General features: G+C 37.4%; 1 protein-coding gene across 3 annotated transcripts in view; it reads left to right on the top strand.

Moving 5' to 3' along the window:
* LOC110443162 overlaps positions 1 to 23,466 on the top strand; it is a 134,696-nt gene that overhangs the window by 67,430 nt on the left and 43,800 nt on the right. For all 3 annotated transcript variants that reach the window (XM_021487221.1, XM_021487214.1, XM_021487206.1), the window contains exon 3: positions 20,408 to 20,572. In XM_021487221.1, coding sequence (XP_021342896.1) covers positions 20,408 to 20,572 — 165 coding nt within the window. The remainder of the gene's footprint in view (positions 1 to 20,407; positions 20,573 to 23,466) is intronic.

Here is a 23,466-nt window from a genome sequence, read left to right as displayed (position 1 = left end):
TGTGTAAAGGTCATGATTCGTAAATATGTCAAGGTCATGATTTGTTTATGTAAAGGTTATAAGTTGCATTATGTCGAGTTTATGATCTCAAACATCAAGACCATTATCTGTTTTATAATATGGACTGTTACTATGCAATGCAGAACTACAACTGGCTTCAGATGCCTTAGTGCCATCATCTATCAGTTTTCACTGTGGGGAGTAACACTTTTATATAAAACAAGTGCATGTTTGATCATCCAGATTTTCATTGTTAGTACAGAAGTACCTGAGACGTCTTCTTTTCTGCTTCCTTCATTTTCTGCTTTCTGTTTATGTTGTCATGGATGTCACTGTATATCAACATTTGTCTGGCTGTAAAACCACATTTGTAAATATATCTGTCGGCTGTTGGAGAGATAGACCTGTTTGAGGGACACAATATAATTATGCCTGCATCCAGTCTCCTCCTCATTCGTGAGTGCGAGGAATAAAAAACTTTTGTATGGAAATAGATACACAAACATACATGACTCATGGAAAATCTGAGAGCAAGCTTTAAATGGAAGCTGATCAGGCCAGTTCATAGTCTGAAGTATGTTTTTCTAAGAGGTCAATCTCTTTGGTATGCATGCAGCCCTCACAGAAGGACTTATAAATTGATGAAATTATTCTCCTTGAAAATCTTCTCCGGAATCTGTAGAGGTTTGAAAAGACTAGAAATTAGCCCAAGCCGCAAACTGACGACCCTTTCTGACGATTGTATCACAATTCATCATTTAGAGAGGTTTATTTTGAAAATAGTTATGTGAGGAAATGAAATGAGATATTCTGTGATTGATGATGTAAAAAAGCAGAATTGTGATTTATTTCTGCCGGATTTAGAAATTACAATAATTAACTTAATTTGCCTAACAAAGGGTAATTTTTGCATTACTTGGCGTGTTTGCTGCAATTCTGTTGATGTGGTGTAGTTAAACAGCTAAAACATTTCAATGACAGTGGACACACTTGTGTGAACAGCTGTATAGTGATCATGATGGTCACTAGAGGTGTTTGACCATGGTTTTGCCAAATTGAGATGGCATGTTAAACCCTGCAGAACTATTAAATATGTCTATAAAACTGAAAATGTTCTGTTAGTACTGTCAAAATTACAGGAGAGTTTGACCACCTAGTACTATCAAAATGAGTTGAGAGTTCAATCCAAAGTATTAAAGATCTAAATCTGTTGACAGTTTGACCATTGAACACTTTGTACGATGCAAATCAGTTGACAACTTGCCCTCTGTTAGATGTGTGGATAATTTAATGAGTGTTTGACCCCCAAGTACAGTATAATCTTTCAAATTTGGACCTACATATCATAGCTTTGATGTCTGGTTCTTGCATTTCTTTCCTCTTTAATTGGTATGTTACCCTTGTCTCGTTTAGACCCAGTTATCTCTGTAAGCCAGCGTTATATGTATTACCAATCTTTATATCAATATGTTACCCTTGTCTCGTTTAGACCCAGTTAACTTTGTAGGCCAGCAGTATTTGTATTCCCAATCTTTATATCAGTATGTTACCCTTGTCTAATTTAGACCCAGTTAACTCTGTAAGCTAGCGGTATATGTATTACCAATCTTTATATCAGTATGCTACCCTTGTCTAATTCAGACCCAGTTAACTCGGTAAGCTAGCGGTATATGTATTACCAATCTTTATATCAGTATGTTACCCTTGTCTAATTTAGAACCAGTTAACTCTGTAAGCCAGCGGTATATGTATTACCAATCTTTATATAAATCCTTGTTGAATTGGGACTTGTTCATCCTAGTTTTCATTTCATTGTAAATGACGTACTTTAAACAAAAAAATGTATCTTATTTTTTTTATCTGTTCTGACATCAGAATTATATTTCAGAGCAAAATAACTTAGATATGATAGATGTTTGAGATGTTGATGTATTGATGTCATATAATGCTGACGGTTACTCCTACATTAATACATAAGGACAACTTTATTGTACTACTAGATTCTGGGAAATTTGCGCCCAGTCAAACTTTTGTTAGAAAAAAATCATATTGATGCCCAGTATGAATTTCACCATTCACATTTAATTACTTTGTATGTTATTTGCCCAGTATAAATATCACCATTCACATTTTATTACTTTGTTTATTATTTGCCCAGTATGAATTTCACCCTTCACATTTTATTACTTAATATATTATTTGCCCAGTATGAATTTCACCCTTCACATTTTATTACTTTGTTTATAATTTGCCCAGTATGATTTTCACCCTTCACATTTAATTACTTTGTTTATTATTTGCCCAGTATGAATTTCACCCTTCACATTTTATTACTTTGCGTATGATGTTGTTTATCAAGGCTCGCTGTAATGATAAATTTGCTCCCGCTACAAATGGTGAAAGATTTGAGAAAAAATTAATTGCAGCAAAATCATATGTTATAAAGTATCAAAACTACTTTGACAGTTTGACCCCTTATAAATTGGTGCAATCAATATGATTTGACAGTGTGACCCCAAGTACTGACAAGTTGGCTTTCCCATTCCATTTTATTTTGATACATTTGAAATGTACTATTTTACATACACAAATAACACAGTAGCTTATGAGTATTTATATGGATATGTGTATTCTCCCTGGGATTGACAAAATAGAAGATATACGAAGGAGAGGAATGTATATGTAATATCCCCCCCTCGTCAACCAGTAGCGATCGAGTACCCCCCCCCCTCGTCAACCAGTAGCGAGTACTTCTCAAGGTTTCTCTTTGTGCTTCCTCAGCCCTGCATCCCACAATGTTTTATTTTATAATGTACTTTTCCTATTTCCATGTCTGCCTGAAATACCCCCAGTAGGCCCTTAAAAGGACTCTTTACTCTTAATTAAACGATCACAATTAGGTGAACTCGGCCTGTTTTATAGGTTATCTAAGAACCAGCGGCCTTCATTTGCATCCAAGTGTGTGCCAAACAGAATTTATAGTTATACCACTGGGTGATTGTAAGGTTGCGGACCGGTTCACTGCACTTGTAGCCATGCATGTAGCTCTCCGACACAAGTTTCTTTTAACCGCCAGTTTGAGGCAGATCATAAACGTATATTGATTTTAGTCTGGGTTAATTAGATGTTTATACCTGAATAGGTCCCCAGCCATCTTAATGGCGTACAAATGGGAGGGACCTTCTAGGGTCAGAGGTTGTCTCATGATAATATCTAATGGCAAATAATTCACTGAAAGTTTCCATGTCTAATATGTCACAAATATACACCTTGATTTCAATATGTTGAAAGTTGATATAGTGATTTCCAAGTAATACGTTGATCTGTTTACTGGCTTGTCTCGTTCTGGTGAGGGAGATATAGGTTGCCAGAACTTAATTCAGATAAAAGCTAATGGCAGGCCTAGGAGTAGGCTAGGTGGAGGTGATTATTGAGTAAAAGTTTGCTCTTTTCAAGCTCAATTGAAGAAATAATGAGTGTCAACGTTGTCATTGGGTCAAAACCAGAAATTATTTATGGAAAAATTTCAACGTAAAAAATTTGGAAATACCTTGATTATGAGTCAGCTATTATTAAAGAATCAATGGATGTACCCATGTTGAAAAGATTGTCTTAACATTAAAGAAAGAAAAAAAACCAATTGTGTAAAACAAGACCGAGCTAGAATGGGAAGCCAGGTGATCTGAGGTGGAGGGGTATTGAACCGCGTCCGAGAGATCCAATCGCTATACACACAGACAACAAGAAGGTCCCACTATTGAGTATGTCCTATTCTCAAACCACAAGGACAATAGTATCTGATACTTGTATGGCAGATAGTTTTCATATACCCGCAACAGGCAAGAGGTCGACCAGGGATTCTCCAGCTAAATAGGTTACACTCATGCAATGGTTGTTTAAATATGGTCTACAGCCGATTATTGTGGGAGGATTGTGCCTAGCTGTTAAAGGACTTATGAATAGTTTTCTTTGTACCAGACTTTTGTTGGTCGGCCAATTGAGCTTTACAATAGATGAACATGACATAAAATTACTGTTGGAACAAAAGACTCGTCAATACCCTCCGACCGTCCCAGGATAGAGATCGGAAGCCACGCGGTAGTACGTCGCGGGTTGATCGATCAGAATCGTACGTATACATACGCCCCAGTGTGTAGTACTACTACTACCGTACGTATACATACGCCCCACTGGCAAGTACTACAGCGACTCTGTGTAACTAGTGTACCGTACCCTAACGCGTACATTACTCGGCCAGTCTGACACCGATATTAATGTTAATATATTTATAATCAGCTGGAAGGTGTATGATTATGATATGGCAGGCTATCCCAAATATGGAGATGTATGGTGCCAGAGTGTGTGGAGTTTGCGAGGGGTCCTGTAGTACTGTTCTGAGGGCCTCCTGGTGGTGTAGCGGAACACTAAGATCAATAGCGCTGGTCTTCAGTGTGAAAATTGGTATGTATATTAGTATTATACGTCATAAGAAATAGTGCTTAGGAATTATGTTCATTCAAGCGGAAAGATACAATCCAGGTATTACACAGCCACTGAAACACCTAGTGGATAGTGATACGGTCCAGTGACCAAGGTCGTATGTTTACCCACAATATCTGTAAATATACTCTTTTGAAATGTGTTCAGAAATATTTATATTTATCAATACTTCGGGAGGTTTTGTTTGTGATACCGGCCATCTTTAACGATAAGTTTACGATGGTGGAATCATTTGTTGCTGTGATGCTGCTAGTTTATTGGAGGGACACATTGTCGTGTGCTCACCAGAATCTTGCTTAAGTCCACTATATTTGTCATACACTTCAAAGTTAATGAATGCCATCATGTTGTAATGAATAGTTTCCTGAAATGGATTGTGTGCGAAGTCCAGTGTATCTGTGATACAATATTATTATAATGTTAATCAATGGGGGGAAAATCGGGGGAAGAAGATATGTCGGACTGAGCTACAGAAATCACGTTCCTCTGGGAATTTACAAACCAAATTGTAAATAGAAAATTCACATCAGTTTTGCTGGTTTAGAACAAGATAACAACATACACACTTTCGCATATGTAATTAATTGTATTTTTATTCTTAAAAATGTGGTGGTTTTGAAAAGAAACCAGCTCTTTGAAATAGGATCAGTATTGAATTATAGTGAATTTATATTTTTAATTCAAAATTTGAGTAATTGTTTCGATATTAAATCTAGAATGAATATATTAGATGTACTTTATTTTTTTCTGTGGATTTTTGGAACTATTGATTATTTTTATGTGAAAAAATATTGGTTTTGAATATTACCTTTGTACAAGCATTTCGCCACAGTTTAATGAATGTTGTCAAATAGTCTTGAGTCAACACAAATATATTCATAATGTGTTGATACAAGTTCATTTTACAATATCCATATAACTATATATATACATACACAGGTATCAATTTATCATAGCTTGTTAGGGAAGTACTTTTATGGAATTTTTCAACATGAGGACAAATTACAGATTTATCAATGAACAGGTATGAAGACCTCCGGCAGTCTTCACCTTATATCTCGTAAAAGGTGTGAGGTGACAACCCACCCTTTCCCTATCTAGATATCTACCCTGAAGCAAGCACAAATTTCACCACACCGTGGCAGATGGCTGTACTGTAAACTCGGGCTGTACAATGTTAGCACCATGAACTTCTGTTTCATTTTGTTAATGAAAACAAATGCTTCATTAAATGGACAGAAGAAATTACTGCAAAAACAGCCATAGTTTTACGTCCTGTATTTAATTTTTCCTTAAATTTTTATTGTAACATTTTCATATTTTAACTAACAGTTCCAAGAATTAATATCTTATTTAATGTGCAGTTTCAAGTTATTAGTCAACATTACTGGTTATCTAATTAACTTTAAAATATTGACTTGAAAAGACGTAACATCCAATATTCCTTTTTTATTTATGTAAAAATGAAGTGGTCTGGTGAAGAAAAATAAGTCATAGAGAGTATATCAAAAGATAAATAAAAAACTATAAACTAAGAAAAATAAATATTTACAAAGACACTTAAGGTACTTGTTTATCAAAATATATTATTATACTATCAATTAATAATGTCCTATATGTTAACAGTTATTTCTGCCTCTACCAATTTCGATTTAACACAAATATTATAAAAAGAAGAACATAATTTACTATTCGAACAACTGATTGTTGTGGGGGGTGGGGTCAAAAAAATAAATACTCTTTTTAGATATTTCTAAACTTTTTTGTATTATCTGATTTTGTAAATGTGGGAAACAATTATTTAGATGTTCATGTGGTTGTGTTTTGTGTGTGGTCTTTGATTAGAAAGACTTCATAGAGATAGGTACAGACAAGACTTGTACATGTCCTGCATTGTGTTTTTGGTCCCCTGCGATAATTATCTAGACATGAGAAGTATAATTAGAGTTTTGAGGGGAGAAATGTAGTATCGTAATACCCACACAAGATAGGGTATCTGTAAGCTTGTGGCTAGGTAATGGTGGTTCTAACGGGTTTAATGTTACGCCTCGGTGTATTATAAACCAAGGGATTTAAAATACAAAGTCTCAACATGTACTTTGTGGTAATCTATTTTTAAAAAATGTTCAATTGTTCTACAAAAATCGACCAATCAGAGGACTGCTTTTTCTGCATTCAAACAGTAGATTTTTCTGACCCGCAGTAACTCATTGTCGGCCGTACACCTTTGTTTGGACCTGTTTACTCCTACACACGCTCCACTTCAAACCTGTCAATGTTGCCTTACCACCTTACATGGGTCTCAGAACTGGCCTTTTGTTCCCTAGCTTAACCCTACATGGTAATGTTTTATAACTATATTGCCTACTCTTACCTTAACCTATATTTTGAAAAATAGTAAATTTCAACCATGAGCTCTTTGCTCTGTTTTTTTGATTTTTTTTGAAGGAATTTTCAAAGAATTCTTTTTTGTAGTAATCACATGTCTAAAGATACTGGTGTTCAGTATAAAAATACTAAACACATAAGGTTTTCTCCAGGTACTCCGGTTTCCTCCCACATTAAGACCCTTTCCTGCATTTACCCTGGCCAGCAATAGTGATTAATATATATTGAAGTAACTTGTTTCATAATTTTTGTAAAATAAACAAAATTTATATTTTTTAAAACACTTACCAATAATTTTATCTCATGTATATAATGTCAAAAATAAGATATCTTTTGTAAAAAGTTTGAAAACAAAATTCTATATGAAATTTGATATTATGTCTTATGACATTTTTTGGAAGAAAATAGATTGAATGTTTGTCCAATAAAGATTTTCTTTGAGTTTTGTTAAATACTTGTAAAATTGCACAATATATAATTATGAATTAATACTTAAAATGGATTCACAAATAAACTTTTATGCACTGATTAATAAAATAAAAAAAACATGTTAATTCAGAGGAGAGAAATTAAAAATATGTAAAATTTACTGCAAAATTTAATATCTTGAATCTGATATATTATTTTCTGTCCAACTTTTTTTGCCGTAGTACTTTCTCATTTTCATTTTGAATTTGCTGACGGAGCAGTGGAAGTTTAGACACGTGCACAACGTAAAAACGTCGTGTGTGTGAAATAAGGTCAGGTGCAATCATTGTTACCGCTGGGACCCAGGAACAGCCATGCATGGCACCACCACAATCAAGTTGGTTAGAGTTTAAAAACGCAAATCGTTTGACGACACGAGGAACTGCCGTCATATTGAATTTCATAGAACACTTGATTTTCTAGATAAAGATATAGAATAAAAAAATTCAAATTTTGATGTAATTATAGAAATTTTCTAGATTATGAATAATTCACTGGTACACTTTTTTGTAGGAAACCTTCCTGTTAATTTATTCAGCTTTAATAGATTTTCAGTTTTTTATCATGGTTGAACGGATCAGTTTTATTATGGATATTGGGAATGACATCTATACAACAGTGGAAGCATGAATTAAAATTCACTAGTTTTCAGTTGTTCACAAATTAATAATTTAATTTTCTTAACTTTTATTATATTGGCTTATTAGTAATAATTTTTCGGAAAAACATAGATGGCTCTGCCAAAAAAATTATATATTTATATTTTTATTAAATAAATCAATATACTCTGATAAATTATCTGGGAAATTTGAAGCTTAAAGTCTAGATTTGTTATACAACATATAATGTGATATCTTCCCTGGGCGTCATATTACAGATACAACATTGACATACAGAGGAATTGAATCATTTTCAGTTGTTATAGTGGCATCAAGTTTGGTGTAAAACAGACTAATTTCGTTAATTTTGTGAGAGAATTATTTACCTGTAAGCTATTATTTGAAAATAAATATATTACTTATACACAATACATTTTTCCAAGATAACGTTGATCTGTTTAGCACGACAGTTTTTTGTTTAAGTTAAAGATAAGAAAAGGAATTTGTTTGTTATTTCTTGATATAATGTTGGTCTTTTTCTGCCCAGAAAATTATCATTGTTTGAAAATGACTATTCTATTGTCTCTGCCAAATTTTTTAAGAAGTCAAAATATAACGTTTTAGTAAGATGAAGTGAGCTAAAAATTTGAAATATCAATCCTCAGTTTTGTGTTAGTCTTTGAATCAGTTATTAAAACTAAATAAAAGATTGCAATATGTTTTTTTAGGTAGTTATCTCTGGGTGTCATTAATCTTCTAGGTTGTAAACAATGCCCCATCAAATATCAAAAGATGGAAATCATCTGAAAAACATCACAAACGGATGTTTAAATGGCCGTGCTATAATTTGAAATTGATTTACTCTAGGAGTTGTGCCGTTTGAATAAATTTTAATGTTATGGTGCAGACAACCTGGACATTATGGCTGTTTTATTCACTGAGGAGCGGGGTGGGTCTCCACGATTTGTATGGACATTATGGCTGTTTTATTCACTGAGGAGCGGGGTGGGTCTCCACGATTTGTATGGTCAATGATTGAGGGACATTGCTCCTGGTAATGGCAGGTAATTTCTAAAGGGCTCGCTTATCGCAGCGTTTTATCTTCAGTGAGGCAAACACATCCCTTCGCGGTCAATGCCCAGAAGAAGGTTTCTGTTAAGATTGCCACCATATTGTTAACACAGGGCCAGGTTTTGACTGTCCACTCGATTTGGGGCGAATCTTTTTGTGACTGTTGGTAATGATAAATGTAAGTACTTTAATTAACTTATTCACCCCTTAAGACACATTTGAACTCCTCCAATTCAAAGGTTAGAATAGTTCATTATGAAATTTCAGGGGTGAATGAGTTCAGTGCAAGCTTTACACACGGCAGCCTGGTGTTGCTTTCATCACTATGCTTATTTAAATAAATGACTATTTAAATAAAAACCACTCGAAATTGGTGATTCAGGTGATTCAAAGATTCAGAAATAAAAACCAGTAATTCTGTTCTAATATTTCATTCAAATTTTTTTGAAGGGAAAAAATTATTATTGCTTTCTCAAAATGATTAAAATTACTGTAAAATTTAGTCGATCATTACGAACCCTGAGAAATCTAAGAGATGAGTTTTCTTAATTCAAAACTAGATTGTTATACGTGAGTTTGGTGTTTTGGATAGAACTCCTGGGCAGGAAACATATTAAGCAGGTTTCTAAGAAATTTGTTTATTGTATAATTTATAGATTTAATAATCTGACTTTGATCTTCAAAAGGCTATTTAATGAAGTTTTGAAAAGTTTTGCCGGGTAATTCAAAACAGAAATAATATTTTTGCATCACAAAATAACATAAAGTTTTGACAGAAGCTAATTTTATATCATCTAAAAGATACGAATGAACAGGAGAAATGGAAAATGAATTTCAGTAATAAATGATCAATGCCAATGAATTATAACCTGGCTTCCCACAAGTGTGTATCGTGGCCGAGATGGCCCTGTGGCCAGTTGTGGCTGTGATGGCCCTGTGGCCAGTTGTGGCTGTGGTGGCCCTGTGGCCAGTTGTGGCTGTGATGGCCTTGTGGCCAAGATGGTCCTGTGGCCAGTTGTGGCCGAGATGGCCCTGTGGTTGCCCTTCAGTTGACTGATCGTCCTCCACATGCTAGTTGGCCGCGCCCTGACCGCGCCCTGACCACTCCATTACTGATCTGACAGATAACCGGTTTGCATACTTATAGATGTTGGGTGCGTTTTTTCCTTTGGTTGGTCATAGAAATCAATAAAGGGAGGTTTAACCATCGGCAGTCGAGGGATTGCAATTCCAGATAGGACCATTACCAAGACTCTCCGAGACCTGACGCCATGTTGGCGGCAAGGCGATAACAGTAGTGTGTCATTTGTTTCTGTCAAACACCACTGAAGAAAAGGAAAGTGGAAAGTGTTGTACTGGATAGAAACACCTCTGTATAGCGACTTAACCTCTATATAGTGACATCTCAAAGATACATTTGGTGTGTAACGATCGACTGAGTCTGTACTAGGAAGGATACATATTATACTGTAATATAATTAGCCAATCAGACTTTAGGAATCTGACCTGTGTGTAATATAAGTATAGGTATACAACTGTTTATATATTAAGGTCTTATAACATCAGTAGTAAAAGGATCAAATGTGTCTGTAATATAGGGATTCAGTCTATAGTATAGGGATACAGTCTATAGTATAGGGGATATAGGGGATACAGTCTGTAGTGTAGGGATACAGTCTGGTATAGGGGTACAGTCTGTAGTATAGGGGGACAGTCTGTAGTATAGGGATACAGTGTATAGTTTAGGGATACAGTCTATAGTATAGGGGTACAGTCTGTAGTATAGGGCTACAGTCTATGGTATAGGGGTACAGTCTCTATAGTATAGGGATACAGTTTGTAGTATAAGGATACAGTTTGTAGTATAAGGATACAGTTTGTAGTATAAGGATACAGTTTGTAGTATAAGGATACAGTTTGTAGTATAAGGATACAGTTTGTAGTATAAGGATACAGTCTATAGTATATCGATACAGTCTATGGTATAGGGGTACAGGCTGTAGTATAGGGATACAGTCTATAGTTTAGGGATACAGTCTATAGTATAGGGGAAAGTCTGTAGTGTAGGGATACAGTCTATAGTATAGGGGTACAGTCTATAGTATAGGTACAGTCTGTAGTATAGGGGTACAGTCTATAGTATAGGGATACAGTTTGTAGTATAAGGATACAGTCTATAGTATAGGGATACAGTGTATGGTATAGGGGTACAGTCTGTAGTATAGGGAAACAGTCTGTAGTATAGGGGTACAGTCTATAGTATAGGGATCCCGTCTATAGTATAGGGGTACAGTCTGTAGTATAGGGGATACAGTCTGTAGTATAGGGGAACAGTCTGTAGTATAGGGGTACAGTCTATAGTATAGGTACAGTCTGTAGTATAGGGGTACAGTCTATAGTATAGGGATCCCGTCTATAGTATAGGGGTACAGTCTGTAGTATAGGGAAACAGTCTGTAGTATAGGGGTACAGTCTGTAGCATAGGGGTACAGTCTGTAGTATAGGGCTACAGTCTATGGTATAGGGGTACAGGCTGTAGTATAGGGATACAGTCTATAGTATAGAGGATAGAGTCTGTAGTGTAGGGATACAGTCTATTGTATAGGGATACAGTCTATTGTATAGGGATACAGTCTATAGTATAAGGATACAGTCTATAGTATATCGATACAGTCTATGGTATAGGGGTACAGTCTATGGTATAGGGATACAGTCTATGGTATAGGGGTACAGTCTCTATAGTATAGGGATACAGTTTGTAGTATAAGGATACAGTCTATAGTATAGGGATACAGTCTGTAGTATAGGGATACAGTCTGTAGTATAGGGGTACAGTCTGTAGTATAGGGATACAGTCTGTAGTATAGGGATACAGTCTATAGTTTAGGGATACAGTCTATAGTATAGGGATACAGTCTTTAGTAAAGGTATACAGTCTATAGTATAGGGATACAGTCTATGGTATAGGGTACAGTCTGTAGTATAGGGATACAGTCTGGGATAGGGGTACAGTCTGTAGTATAGGGATACAGTCTGTAGTATAGGGATACAGTCTATAGTATAGGGGATAGTCTGTAGTGTAGGGATACAGTCTATAGCATAGGGGATAGAGTCTGTAGTGTAGGGATACAGTCTATTGTATCCCTATAGTATAAGGATACAGTCTATTGTATCCCTATAGTATAGGGATACAGTCTATTGTATAGGGATACAGTCTATTGTATAGGGATACAGTCTATGGTATAGGGTACAGTCTGTAGTATAGGGATACAGTCTGTAGTATAGGTATACAGTCTATAGTATAGGGGATAGAGTCTGTAGTATAGGGGTACAGTCTATAGTATAGGGGTACAGTCTATAGTATAGGGATACAGTCTATGGTATAGGGGTACAGTCTATAGTATAGGGATACAGTCTATAGTTTAGGGATACAGTCTATAGTATAGGGATACAGTCTTTGGTATAGGGTACAGTCTGTAGTATAGGGATACAGTCTGTAGTATAGGGGTACAGTCTGTAGTATAGGGATACAGTCTGTAGTATAGGGGTACAGTCTGTAGTATAGGGATACAGTCTGGTATAGGGGTACAGTCTGTAGTATAGGGATACAGTCTATAGTTTAGGGATACAGTCTATAGTATAGGGATACAGTCTATAGTTTAGGGATACAGTCTATAGTATAGGGATACAGTCTATGGTATAGGGGATAGAGTCTTTAGTGTAGGGATACAGTCTATAGTATAGGGATACGGTCTGTAGTATAGGGATACAGTCTATAGTATAGGGATACAGTCTGGTATAGGGGTACAGTCTGTAGTATAGGGATACAGTCTATAGTTTAGGGATACAGTCTATAGTATAGGGATACAGTCTATGGTATAGGGATACAGTCTATGGTATAGGGGTACAGTCTATAGTATAGGGATACAGTCTATTGTATAAGGATACAGTCTATAGTATAGGGATACAGTCTGTAGTATAGGGATACAGTCTATAGTATAGGGATACAGTCTTTGGTATAGGGTACAGTCTGTAGTATAGGGATACAGTCTATAGTATAGGGGATAGAGTCTGTAGTGTAGGGATACAGTCTATTGTATCCCTATAGTATAAGGATACATTCTATTGTATCCCTATAGTATAGTGATACAGTCTATTGTATAGGGATACAGTCTATTGTATATGGATACAGTAATGAAGGGATGCAGTCTTGTAATGGACTTCTTGTTTGTGGTGGGGGGATTTGGTATAAAGTGATGGGTAAGGTTCCAGGCCTGTCATTATAACAGGGCTCATAAACTAGACATTTATGACAATGCTGCTGGTATGGTAACCCTAAGTAGACAAAATCAGAAAACTACATAAGTATCTATACATATTTGCGTAGTGTTTGTATATATATTGTTGTGTAATACAGATGTATCTTTTTCTCAGTTTTATGGACAAGCCTATTAAGTGCTGTAGAAAACCTGATGGTTTCTGTATGGAAACTGTCCCAACATTGCTACATTTACTGCCCCGGATAGCATAACATCAATTCTTTATGACCTATCACATGCAAAGAGAGGGTTATATATAACCGACCGATGTCATTCTGGTTTGGGATTGGAGGGTATGATATCCCATGATGCTTTAAATTAGGCCAAGCCAAACAATAATATGGCCGTATGACTACTGCAGTGCTGTAGTAAAGACCAAGGCGTGCTCCAAATTAGGCCTGAGCATGCAAGCTATCAGTAATGCACCATCAAAATGTGGCAGTGAAACTTGGGTACAACTGTGGTGGCTTATAAAGTACTATGCTCGCTGCAAAACCTGACAACCTATCTGCCATTAATGCCTGCCCATTTCATGTACAAATGGCTTACCATATTGAGTCACATTTTAAATCCTTGTGCGAAGTTCAAGGAGATTTTATTGCTGCTTTACATACAAGAAATATAAAATCGGCCAGTTTTGGCTTGCTTCAATGTAACCGAGGTGTTTGACAATTTTTCACATACCACTGATATTAAGTTTTGGCATTTTCTGAAATATTTGGGTTTGAAATTGAAATATAATTTTCACACCAAAATATGTTAAAAATCGAATATTATTAACTGAAATATTGCATTAGTTATTTTCGAAAATCTCCTTTTTGAGGTTGTAGCCTGAATTTTGATAAACATATCTGCAGCAAATAGGGTGAAAAAACAATGGGAGACGTGTTTTTTGTGAAGAATAATATTGTTATCATTTATAATTTCAAGTATTCTTGTGATAAAGTCTTCTCCCATGATTTTGTAAGCATACAGTATTCTTATTCCGAAATATATGTCAGGAAGAATACAAATCACAGCTCAATATATTTGGGATCGCTGAAGTAATCACACGTTGTTTTTACATTAGGCAAGCTTGAAAGCGATCAAGATTCATGACGTCACATCACAATGTTTAGTGATATTACTCTTGCAATGATTCAATTATCGTGAAATACATTTGTATGCCAGGTTTGTCTGACATTTTGCCGTGTTTTTTTTACAGTTTTAATGGAACTGCAAAGAAATTGTAAGAACAAGATTTCTAGCCCCAGTTCCTCGGCAAGCCATCCCTAGCTTCCCACTCCGGTTCCTCGGCAAGCCATCCCTAGCTTTCCACTCCTGTAGCAACAGTTACTGATAAATGACTTGCGAAGTTGTGATCAGATCTCGCGAGCTACTACCATATGGCCAGGCTTTATTGAATAACATTGGCAATGTTTCTTCACATCGTTTTACCAGCCCGTTTATTACAATTTAACAAGTTAAATTCCATTGGATTATTAAGAATATTATCTAAGGATATATACATCTGCATCTTTCGGATTGATGTGTCTAAATAAAATATAATTAAAAAACATTTTTTCTACAAAAATGGAATGAAATATATCAAATATGGCAGCAACTCCTATACAGAACGGTTCAGGCATGAGAAATTCATTGAGAATATATTTTATCTTCAATAAAGTGAATTGCAAAACATTTGTGACTGATAGATGTATATAAAGAAACCCGTCATAGACTCCTGTGTTTACAAAAGACAGTATAAGACAGTTTAAGGTTTNAATATAGACTAGAATACTGGCCAGCACTATGACAAGGTAACCTGAGGGTCCAGCAGTTACTTAAGGTAATTTGATGGCTCAGGGGGCCTAACTTCAAGGCAGTTTGCTGGCCTGGGTATCCTACTTTAAGGTAATTTGATGGCTCGGGGGACCCAACTTCAAGGCAGTTTGCTGGCCTGGGTATCCTACTTTAAGGTAATTTGACGGCTGAATGTACCAAACTTCAAGGTAGCTTGCTGGCCAATGAGATCCTACTTATAAAGGGAATTGTTTGACTCGGGGGACTAACTTTAAGATAGCTTGCTGGCCAATAAGATCCTATACTTATAAAGGGAATTGTTTGACTCAGGGTGCCAAACTTTAAGATAGCTTGCTGGCCAGTGAGATCCTATAACCAAAAGGAATCCATTTTCACAGGGGACATGCTGTAAAGATACTGCCAACTCTTGCTACTGTCCCATGAGCTTATACTGGCCAATGATTCAGGCTGGTAATGAAGGTTTATGTGTATACGTACTTAATTGATTGTGCATAAATATTTAAGGAGATTTTAGCTAGTTTCTGTACTGGACTGCGGTCTGTTCTGGACTGGACTGTGGTCTGTTCTGTACTGGCTGATGGTCTGTTCTGTACTGTACTGCGGTCTGTAGTGGAATGGCTGATGGTCTGTTCTGGACTGGACTGCAGTCTGTTCTGCACTGGCTGAAGGTCTGTTCTCTACTGGACTGCAGTCTGTTCTGGACTGGCTGGTGGTCTGTTCTGGACTGGACTGCGGTCTGTTCTGGACTTGACTGCGGTCTGTTCTGCACTGGCTGATGGTCTGTTCTCTACTGGACTGCAGTCTGTTCTGGACTGGCTGGTGGTCTGTTCTGGACTGGACTGCGGTCTGTTCTGTACTGGCTGATGGTCTCTTCTGTACTGGACTGCGGTCTGTTCTGTCCTGGCTGATGGTCTGTTCTGTACTGGACTGCAGTCTGTTCTGGACTGGACTGCGGTCTGTTCTGTACTGTACTGCGGTCTGTAGTGGAATGGCTGATGGTCTGTTCTGGACTGGACTGCGGTCTGTTCTGTACTGTACTGCGGTCTGTAGTGGAATGGCTGATGGTCTGTTCTGGACTGGACTGCGGTCTGTTCTGCACTGGCTGATGGTCTGTTCTCTACTGGACTGCAGTCTGTTCTGGACTGGACTGCGGTCTGTTCTGGTCTGCTTGGGGGTTTAGTTTTAGCTCCATATCATTAGTAGTTTCTGTGCTGGACTGGTTTATTTTGGCTGATGGTCTGTTCTGTACTTGACTGCGGTCTGTTCTGGTCTGCTTGGGGGTTTAGTTTTAGCTCCATATCATTAGTAGTTTCTGTGCTGGACTGGTTTATTTTGGCTGATGGTCTGTTCTGTACTGGACTGCAGTCTGTTCTGGACTGGACTGCGGTCTGTACTGGACTGGCTGATGGTCTGTTCTGTACTGGACTGCTGTCTGTTCTGCACTGGCTGATGGTCTGTTCTCTACTGGACTGCAGTCTGTTCTGGACTGGCTGATGGTCTGTTCTGGACTGGACTGCAGTCTGTTCTGCACTGGCTGAAGGTCTGTTCTCTACTGGACTGCAGTCTGTTCTGGACTGGACTGCGGTCTGTTCTGCACTGGCCTGCGGTCTGTTCTGGACTGGCTGATGGTCTGTTCTGTACTGGACTGCAGTCTGTTCTGGACTGGCTGATGGTCTGTTCTGGACTGGACTGCAGTCTGTTCTGCACTGGCTGAAGGTCTGTTCTCTACTGGACTGCAGTCTGTTCTGGACTGGCTGATGGTCTGTTCTGGACTGGACTGCAGTCTGTTCTGCACTGGCTGAAGGTCTGTTCTCTACTGGACTGCAGTCTGTTCTGGACTGGACTGCGGTCTGTTCTGGTCTGCTTGGGGGTTTAGTTTTAGCTATATCATTAGTAGTTTCTGTGCTAGACTGGTTTATTTTGGCTGATGGTCTGTTCTGTACTGGACTGCGGTCTGTTCTGGTCTGCTTGGGGGTTTAGTTTTAGCTATATCATTAGTAGTTTCTGTGCTGGACTGGTTTATTTTGGCTGATGCTGATCCTGATGGTGGTCTGCTAGGGGAATGGCTCCTGTCGGAAGGTACATTTAACAATTCTACTGGACAGTGTGGGGGTGAAGGTTATCCTGTTAAAAAGTAGAGGTGAAGGTCATCTTGTGGATGATTAGAAGTGAAGGTCTTCCTGTTTAAAATCAGAACTGAAGATTGTCTTGCAGAAGATTAAAGGTTGGATATCATCCTCTAGATGATTGTAGGTGAAGGTCATGATAGAAGATTTATTATAAAATATAGACTGTGTTTTTATGAACTAGATTCTCTATATTTTTCAAAGGCTGAAACTTGATCCTGATGTGTTCCCAAGTATCATGATCATTTGAAAGCTTGTTGTGAGAAACTTACTCTTGTTCACTCGGAAGCTTGTTCTCGGAAGCTTGTTCACTCGGAAGCTTGTTCACTCAGAAGCTAGTGACGGATGCATTTGAAGTATTCTTCTTTATAATTTAGTTTTTATAAAACCACAGTACAAGTTACGCAGGTAAATGTTTCTTCTTGCCATATTTTAAATTAAAACACTTCATATTAATAACAGTTCAGAATATCATACCTAGATTCATCCATAGCTTTGTAATGAGGATAAACATTTATGCCTGGATCCAAAGTTTTAAATGGAAATGATCTTTAATGCAATGGCAACTTAAAATAAGTTCACAAATACCAAATCCTATTTCTTCCTTGTATATCTTTATATCAACTACCAGACAGCTAGAAGACACTATAGCTGAAAGTCCAAGATGAAGCAGACCCAATCAAGGCTTAATGTGAAACACTTCCTTCCAAAGGGTCTAGCACACTCCTCACATCAGCAATTGACAGTTGCCATCGCTATTATAGATTGGGAATAAGTGCTAGGAATTCTGGGATTACGAACAAGTTTCAGCATGAAGAAGTAATTCTAGTGTTGATAAGGACAAAACTATGATTGGTATATGGACCCGTTCAACACTGTTGCATCAGATTCAATTTTATGCTTGCTTTAGTTTTGAGTGGTGGAATTGGTTTTTGAGATCAAAGGAAAGTTGTAGCAGCATATACAGGGAGTTTCATGTGAACCCGGTGCCAACAAGTCTGCTTTTAGAATGCTGTGAAATCAATGAGATTCTCCTTTGATGTTAAGCGTTCCAACACAAGGTTGCATGATATGGTCCAACCAATTTGATTCTAAATCGTGTCATTTTATGAATTTGAATACAAAAAAGATATGGTTGATCCTTCTCTGGACTTCAAAACTATTGCATTCCCCACTTTGTAAAATATTGTGTTTTGTTATATTTAATTGCATCATGGTTTGGCCAAGACAACTGGAGAACGGAGTCTTTGTGGAATGTCATGTTACCACGTTTTCGTCTCCTGCACCAATATTTCTGATGGGTATCGTGCCGAATGTTCTAACCCCCGTCTTCATATCCAAATTACATCACTGGCAATGGCAAAGTGGCATGTAGAGTATACAAGTTCTGTTTTAAATTAACACAATTCTCTTTGAGTGTCTATATAAACTGATGGTTCCGCTGTACCTCGGTGATTTCCCAATGGTGGTGTTTATTATTACAAGGGAACATCTAGATATAGATGTTAAGTCTGTGTACATTCTACGTCGCATCAGACCAGAATACTAAGATTCTTTTAACAGTGTAGACCAAAGTCTCAATCACTGTCGTACAGACGAAGAAGATGGTAGCCATGTTGGTTTTGTGTACGGTGTAAGCTGCTTATGTGTATTGAGTGTTGCATATTGCGACGAGTCAATCTGCATGTCAAAATGGAATCCGCCTTCCTTGTGATCGGCAGACCTGCGATTCGCTGGTTGTCCAATGCGGAGAGCACTCGGATAGGTTTACCATAGAAAATGAGAGTAGTATTGATCAGAATATATGTAACTGTTTTTGGCCATTGGTGATCTGTAAGAAACCATCTGTAAGTTTATTACCACTTGAGTAATTGATTATGTTTGGCCGATAATAACACTGTGCCGATTTTCAAGCTGGCATCGATAAAGTAAGCTAAGTCTACACTGACATAGCTTAGCTATTAGTGCTACCATCAGAATTTCATAATTTTTTGAGTCTTTACATTTGACTGGTGGAAGCTAGTCTGTAGAGTGTTCCAGATCCAAGGCCTGAAGTTGGACTATAATGTACTGGTTCTATTTAACAAAATGGCTTCCCTCTGTTTTGAGATAATCATTAGTCCTTGATGTGTAGCCTATTTATATATGTAGGAGTTCTGACTTCCTGAATTTGAATTGTGCAAGCCTTTGTCGTTCACTAATACGATGGTTCTCTGACACTGTTAAAATACTGATGAATTGTATTGTTTACAGATTCAGTTGTTCATCGATTGGTTAAAGAAGAATAGTCATCATAATTTGTAGAAATAATTGGTTTGAGATACAATTGATGTAATAAATCTAGCTCTCTGAATTCTTCATATTTAAATTTCTTAAATAATTATTGTCTGAAAGAAAAATCCTAGATATCAAAGATTTGGTCTTCAAGCAAATGAAAATTTGTGTCTAATCATCCGACCAGTACAAAATTATGTTTTGAATATTGCCATATTCCTAACACTGTTTGGTTACTTATCAACGCCACTGACACGGGAATAGCTTGACTTCTGTGTAAGGCACTAGTACCTTAAACACAATTTCTGGAAGGATCACTGGTTTTGATGATTTTGTTCACGCTCTGTAAATAATGATTGTGACAGATTTTAATTGTACATAGGATTACAGTCGCCTTCTTTCCCTTTAGGTCAGTGGTAAAGCGACTCACTAGAAAGTCTAGGATCACTGGTTCCTTCCCCGGTGGAAGCACACTATTCTCTTTCCTGTTACATAATTTTCCTAGATCAAATGTGCGAGCAATAGTTGCAAAATTTAATTGCTGCCAAGACCTCTTTCTTTGATCGAAGTCCATACTTGGCCATGTATATGTTGTAACAAAATTGGCTTTAATTCTATTCTGTTTTAATGAACATATTCAACAATTTATCATTCCACATTCAGTGAATTTCCTCTTGGTATATCTGATTCGTTTACAAGAAAGTTCAAATTGCCAGAAGTTTGAAAAAGAGGGTTCAGTGACATATTAGATTTAAGTTTTTGCTCGTCAGATAGAAAAACTGAAATAAATTGAATTTTAAACCAGAGCTATAATAGACAACTTGTATTGATTTTTTATGCTTCATAATTTTTGTTACAGCGCCATGAACATTTGTCAGAAAAGTGGGATTTGGCCAAGAGTGAAGTACGCCATGACCAGTACGAACAGCTGCAGGAGAAGATCGCCCTCCAAAAGGAGCTTATACAGAAACAGGACATCTATGCCAAGCAGAGGCGAGACCAAGCTGAACGCCTCCAGCTACAGGTACGGACCCCTCCCCTTATCCTCCAGCTACAGGTACAGACCCCTCCCCTTATCCTCCAGGTACAGACCCCTCCCCTTATCCTCCAGGTATACGGACCCCTCCCCTTATCCTCCAGGTACGGACCCCTCCCCTTATCATCCAGCTACAGGTACGGACCCCTCCCCATATCCTACAGGTACAGACCCCTCCCCTTATCCTACAGGTACAGACCCCTCCCCTTATCCTACAGGTATAGACCCCTCCCCTTATCCTACAGGTACGGACCCCTCCCCTTATCCTCCAGGTACAGACCCCTCCCCTTATCCTCCAGGTACAGACCCCTCCCCTTATCCTCCAGGTACAGACCCCTCCCCTTATCCTCCAGGTACAGACCTCTCCCCTTATCCTCCAGGTACAGACCCCTCCCCTTATCCTCTAGGTACAGACCTCTCCCCTTATCCTCCAGCTACAGGCCCCTCCCCTTATCCTCCAGCTACAGGTACAAACACCTCCCCTTATCCTCCAGTTACAGGTACAAACCCCTCCCCTTATCCTCCAGCTACAGATACAAACCCCTCCTCGTTATCCTACAGCTACAGGTACAAATCCGTCCCCTTATCCTCAAGCTACAGATACAAACCCCTTCCCTTTATCCTCCAGCTACAGGTACAAACACCTCTTAAAATAAGTTTATTTATGAAAATTGTAATGCCATTTCAAAGGTTTACTTTCTAAAAGTTAGAAAATGAAAAACTAACCCCCCTCCCCCTCCCACCCCACCCACACACACACACACCTTCCCCATCATGCTTAAATATTTATCTACAGGTAAAAACAGTTCGTTCCATCCTGTGCAAATTATTGTGTAGAATATAAAATTCACTCATTGAAGAAAAATTACCATTAATTTATTTTTAAAAGAACAGAGTTTGTAATTAATTTTCTAAGATTGTTATCCCCTCCCACCAACAGTGATTTCCTGCAGACTGCTTTGTGCCTGTACAGTGTACACTCATTAATTGGCTGTAGTTACCGGTTTCCTGTTAAAGGTACATTTCTATTCCGTATCCTGCTGCTCAAATTCCTGCTACAGCTTTCCTCTCATTAGGTTCAGTTTGCCTGGGGCAATTTTTAAGTGAATTTATAGAATTCAGTATTGGCTTTTTCCTGCGTAAAAATTGTATTTAATGATTTCTTGACCCTTTAGAAGCTTCAAAACTAGGTCGTTTTTCTTTAATAATCATTTTTAACATCAAATTTTGTCAGGAATGGCTATTTATATTTCTAAAATATTGATATTCCTTCGGTCATTTTATAATCACTTAAAACTGAAAAGGTAAATCCACAAAATCATTCATTTGGAGCACACATATATAAAATTTAATTACAGGGTATTTATTAAGTATAGTTTTTATCTAAGATATACTTGCAAAGGTAAGGATTACTAAGGTTTTCACATGTTGGGATCCTTTTGAACTTCTGGTCCTGAAACCCTCCATATGACCCCTCATTAAAAGATTTGGACATTGCTTAATGACAGTAATATTTAAGGTTAGGTTTGATGTCTCTCCAGTACGGGAGCCTACTTTCGGGCTAGTGCTGTGTATTTTTTTGTCGCATATTCACCGTAAGGCCACCACCTGATCGCAAACCTCTCGGAAGCTCTATCGATAGAAAAATATTTGCACAAGCCATGAATGTTTAATGCGGTATTGCCTAGTTGGGTTATACAACCCTATTCACCAGGAACAGGCCTAGCTACTTGTAAAAGTAACAACTGGATTGGAGAAAAAAAAACAAAAAAACACCACCATTTGATCAGCACTGTCAACATGCAAGAAAGTTATCCGATGTATGCATATTTCATGAACATATTGGAACTTATTCTTCGCTGTCGTTCAGTCCTAGGTTTTGTCTTATCAGGGTTTGCATGAACTCCAGCAGTAAAATCGAAGATACATGTGCTACACATTCATTTATTTCAGACACAAGTGGAAATTCGTTAGATATTCTATGTTGGAATATATGGGATAAGACCATTGAATGTACCAGGTAAATTATCTAAAACTCAAGGTGTTAGATGTTGGGGATTTAAAATACAACAAACTGCTATTATTCTTGTAGTAATATATGTTTATCCAGGTCACGAAACAAATGGAAATACATTTATTTTTTTGTAAATTGCATAATAGCTTTATTTTTGTGTTAACTTTCATTGCTAATTTATAGAGTTAAGACAGTATGTCTAGATGTTTCCATTTGTTCTGTTAATTGCAAGCCCTTACCATGGAATCGCATTCCAAACGAGGATTACAATTGTGCCATGCAATGAGTTTCTTTTAAAAGGCAGTATTGGTTGCCATTGGTTTGTGTTTCTCACAGAAATTTTTATGGTTGCTATGGAAATTGTGTAACTATAGAAAGGTAGCTGGTTGCCATGGAAATTGTGTTAGAGTGGAAAAATTAATGGTTACCATGAAAACTGTATTACCATAAAAAATATGGTTGCCAATAGGAACTCTCTCAAAATTGGAAAGCAAATAGTTGCCATGGGAACTGTTACAATGGAAAGATTAATGATTGCAATGAAATTTCTTTTATTATGAGAGTCAAATGTGTTACGGAATTTGTGTATATTTTTACCAGTGAAGTGATGAATTCTTGTACAAATAGTTGGACTATCTATGACTCCCTAAGGGTCTGGTCTCAAGTGGTGGGTAGATATAGTACATTTTAGGGTCTAGCACCATTTGAAATCAGTGCTCTTGGGGAGAGTGAATCTTCAGGAACTAAAGACAAACTACGGAACATTTTCTGCGGAAGAAGTCACTGCTGGAATAAATTCAGAGCACAGAAATTGAACACAATGGGATACATTTATTGGAAGATTTTAACTTTAGTTCCATCTGAATCC

The sequence above is a fragment of the Mizuhopecten yessoensis genome, unplaced genomic scaffold (genome assembly GCF_002113885.1).
Source record: "Mizuhopecten yessoensis strain PY_sf001 unplaced genomic scaffold, ASM211388v2 scaffold1951, whole genome shotgun sequence".
NCBI classification, from domain to species: domain Eukaryota; kingdom Metazoa; phylum Mollusca; class Bivalvia; order Pectinida; family Pectinidae; genus Mizuhopecten; species Mizuhopecten yessoensis.
This window is presented reverse-complemented; position numbering and strand designations above follow the sequence as displayed.